Below are 3631 nucleotides of genomic sequence, written 5' to 3' on the forward strand. Positions count from 1 at the left end.
CTCGGCTTAATCCCCCCTCTGTGGATCACTGGTTGCTCATGCTACGGTCGAAGTGTGTGGTTACAGAGCTACAGGACAAGGTGGGTTGGAATCTTGCAATCTTGCATTTTCTCAGTTTTCCCTCCGTAGGTTAAACTGTCGGATCTCCGTCGTATTTTGACGGTATACTTGGATGAGCTGAAGAACAGATTAGTTTTTAAAGGGGAGGCGAGCGCTAGTGTCACTGGTGCTGCTGCTGCTGCTGCTTCCGGCAGCGAATGTAAATGTGCCTTTGATGCTCGCCGTGATGATGTGTGTGTTGCCTTAGCTGAACCACAGATGGTGGCGACTACCACTCACGAAAGGCAGCACCCTGCTGAATACATCTCACGGGATGTGTTCGTCAATGCTGGGTTTGCCTTTGTGGCGGAAGACCCGAAGAAGGCCTATCAGGTGTGACTGCCTCCTCAGCTCTCGATGAACTAGCTCGGTCCGGTCTTAGGCCTCGGTGAATCACATACGCTTGTTGCAGAGTCATAATTTACTCACGACCCAGCTACTGTGTACCAATGACGCAATGCAGCAGTATAACATGTGGGTGCCCTCTTGTGGGTGTGCTTCGCATCGCTGAGGGCAGGTACACCTCGCTGACTGGAAATTTGGGAGACCTCGTTCCTTCTGCCGATGGCAACTATGTGAGAGCAATAGTGACTAGGATCAATACACTGTAAGTGTGGTAGGGCATTGCCTTTGGTGGATACTGGTTGGTCGGCAGATATGAACTCGGTGGGATGGACGAGCCTCCCTCCGCGTCAACATTGAAGGTTTTGCTACGGACGTTGAAGTTTGGGATGAACACAGCTAAGGAACGGAGTACAGTTGCGGCCGTTTTAGAGTGAGTTGTAAAATTGCTGTGACTAGGATTTGAACCGGGGACCTTCTGGTAGGAAGCTCGCTGATGGTCTTGCTAATAAGCAGACATATGAGCGCAATCAAGAAGCGAAGCAGAAGAGGTTGTTGGCTGAGCCGACGGTCGAGGCTAAATGGCGTCATCCAGCGAGAGTTGAGGCGTCCAAGTCGTTCATAAGGTGGAAGGGCGTTACGCCGTGGACTCTAGACCAGGTAGGTATCTCATCATGGTGTTAGTGATATTGATGTCGCTAGGTGCTTGCAATGCTGGGGATATCACGCGACAAGAGGAGGCGCTTCTTGGGTGAACCGTATTCTTCTGAGGATAAGGGGCCTGTGCTGAAGTCGGTAAAGGAAGAGGAGGAGGAGGGGGATGAGGATGATAAGGTGAGGGTGTGGTATGGCACGTGACACTTTCTGAGGAATTATCTCTTAGGAGATGGTCGCGAAAGCATTAAATGAGCCTCTGACCGAACCTGATATGCAATGGGACGCTGATGTGATGTGGGAGATGATGCGGAAAGCGGCTAAGGTCAAGGGTGAGCATTCGATGAAGTGTTGAGGTGTTTCTACTGTCGTACAGATGCTGATGATGGGGAAGCTGTGTTAGCGTCGTTCGTGCCCCCAACGGCCAATAAGATGTGGGCGAATACCTTCCTTGACGATGTGAAGCTGGAGGAAGGCAGAATACAGAAGTCGAGGAGGCTGGGGAATGCTCAGGCCTTGAAAGAGCTGCCTGCTCTTAAGCCACAGGACCTGCTTGATTTCGGATACATGTGAGAGCTTCGCTCCGCTAGGATTTGTTGAGGAGATTGGTCGTAGGTACCTCACACATTTGGCGTATGAGGTGATAGTCTCGGAGGGCGCTGAGAGGGAGAAAACGGAGCTGCCTAATGGTCTCATTCAGAATCAGTAGGTAGAAGGCTGCCCGGCTTAGAGGATCCTGCTCGCCTCCAGAATGATGCATATGACCTTTGATGATCTACCAGAGGAGTTGAACGTGAAGTCGCCTCTTGCCCTTGTCACAGCTAATGGTGATACTCCCCAGGACGAGATCATTCGCCTACAGGTAGTAGTGCTAGTAGTAGGTCTTCTCGACGAAGTAACGGAGCTCGCTGTGTGGCAAGTGTTTAGGGAACTCACCGCATAGGTCTCCGGTTCGAATCCCATGCCCTATGATTTTCATGCGAAGAACAGTTTACGTGCGTGTGTTGGTAGGAACTCCTGCATGGGGATTTTCATAGTTTAATGAGTATAGCTGTCTATTGTGCTCCCGATTGGTTCATCTGTCATGTTCAAACTCATCCTAGTTGAAGAGGAATAATTTGTACGCTCGAAATGATCCGAATCGGATATAACCGATATAACCATATAATCTCAATATATACCTAAATTAAGAGGTTGTGAGCCATATAAATTCTATAAATATCCATAATAATGCCTAAAGAGAGCTAGTCAAGTGCTGGCCTGAGTGAGTAGGTCGACCTTATAAACAGCGAACTTGCTACTAGCTGTTGGCTTGTCGCTTGGCGAAGAGCGAGAGCGGGACGTTGCAGTTGCTGTTGTTTTAGATGCTGCTCACTCTACGGCAATACCTGTGTTTCGGCCACGGGACTGCTGGTCGAGGCACTACTGGCAAGTCGAAGAAAGTGGCATCGTCAGCTGCTCAGCAGGTGGGAGGGGAATACGCATGATCAGAATACGTGGTAGAATGGTTATCTTAGTCGCCAGAGAACCCTCGGGATGCATTCGAGATGAGAGTGAGGCGCCTGGTTGGTCTGGCCGAGGAGCTGCCGTCTATGCGGGGGGCTGCCTCGGGGAGGATACTACAATGGTGGAAACCAGACATACATGATAGGTATGCAGTGGGGGTGGACCGTAGCAGCTTGCCGTACTGTTCATTTTCATCAGCGCTGTACTGGTGTTATTCGTGATTTACGGCTTACCGGACACGTGGCGAACGAAGGACCTCCTCCTCAAGGACGAACTACCTTTCTACCAGTACTGCAAGACTGCGTTGTGGTGAGTGCCGGCTGCGTTTCTATCGGAATCATCTTTGTTGTTTTAGCGTTGGAGGGCACTCTCAGAGACGACGACGGTGTAACGATGGTCGAGCCGATGATCCTAATTCGCTCGCTTTCAAGGTAGGTATGTGAATTCGCGCTGTTGTGGTAGGCCGTGCTGTAGGTCAAGATGCAGCTGATGGATGAGGTTATGCCGGCGCTGATGGGAAGATTGAAGGACATCACAAGGCTGCATCTATTTCGAATGTAATCATCCTGGACGAGTGCGTAAGGAGTGCTCTTGTTCAGGTATCCTCCTCCGGCTCCTCCGCCGCAACGCACTGTAAAGGCTGGGTCTGCAGGTGGGTGATTAGGAAAATGAGTATGACTATTTCGAAATGATCCATCTGTGAGAGTACTAGACAGACTAGTAGTGGTGAAATAAACGTCAGAATGTTCAGTGAGCTTCGAAGTTAGTACAGTGGGCGAGGCATAATCAACTGTGTTGTTGAGATCAATTTAGTGGCGTAGTGACGCTATTGTGTTCGCTCTCTTGACATCGTCAAAAACTCCCCCTTCTCTGTGTGATAGGGTCTGGCAAGTCTAAGCAAGGTGGTCGGAGTAAGACAAGAAAACATCCTCATACGGCGGCCTCCGCTCCGCCACCTAGTATCTCTTCATCGACCACTGCTGTTGACGCCGGTCCAGCAGTGGTTCCTTTCGTGGCTGATTCTCCGGAG

The 3631-nt window shown here is 50.4% G+C and overlaps 1 protein-coding gene across 1 annotated transcript in view; it reads left to right on the forward strand.

The window, feature by feature from the left end:
• Positions 1–38: 38 nt before the first annotated feature.
• Pmar_PMAR009509 (hypothetical protein) overlaps positions 39–3631 on the forward strand; it is a gene marked incomplete at both ends in the record, with an annotated part of 10274 nt that continues 6681 nt past the window's right edge. The window contains 17 exons of the mRNA XM_002785233.1: positions 39–80; positions 130–432; positions 482–573; positions 617–706; positions 755–874; positions 927–1101; positions 1144–1275; positions 1325–1427; positions 1472–1664; positions 1711–1800; positions 1846–1957; positions 2460–2561; positions 2613–2746; positions 2800–2910; positions 2957–3032; positions 3076–3158; positions 3201–3253. Of these exons, the coding sequence (XP_002785279.1) occupies positions 39–80; positions 130–432; positions 482–573; positions 617–706; positions 755–874; positions 927–1101; positions 1144–1275; positions 1325–1427; positions 1472–1664; positions 1711–1800; positions 1846–1957; positions 2460–2561; positions 2613–2746; positions 2800–2910; positions 2957–3032; positions 3076–3158; positions 3201–3253 (2011 nt within the window). The remainder of the gene's footprint in view (positions 81–129; positions 433–481; positions 574–616; positions 707–754; positions 875–926; positions 1102–1143; positions 1276–1324; positions 1428–1471; positions 1665–1710; positions 1801–1845; positions 1958–2459; positions 2562–2612; positions 2747–2799; positions 2911–2956; positions 3033–3075; positions 3159–3200; positions 3254–3631) is intronic.

This window comes from Perkinsus marinus (genome assembly GCF_000006405.1).
Source record: "Perkinsus marinus ATCC 50983 genomic scaffold scf_1104296933122, whole genome shotgun sequence".
Lineage (NCBI taxonomy): Eukaryota > Perkinsozoa > Perkinsida > Perkinsidae > Perkinsus > Perkinsus marinus.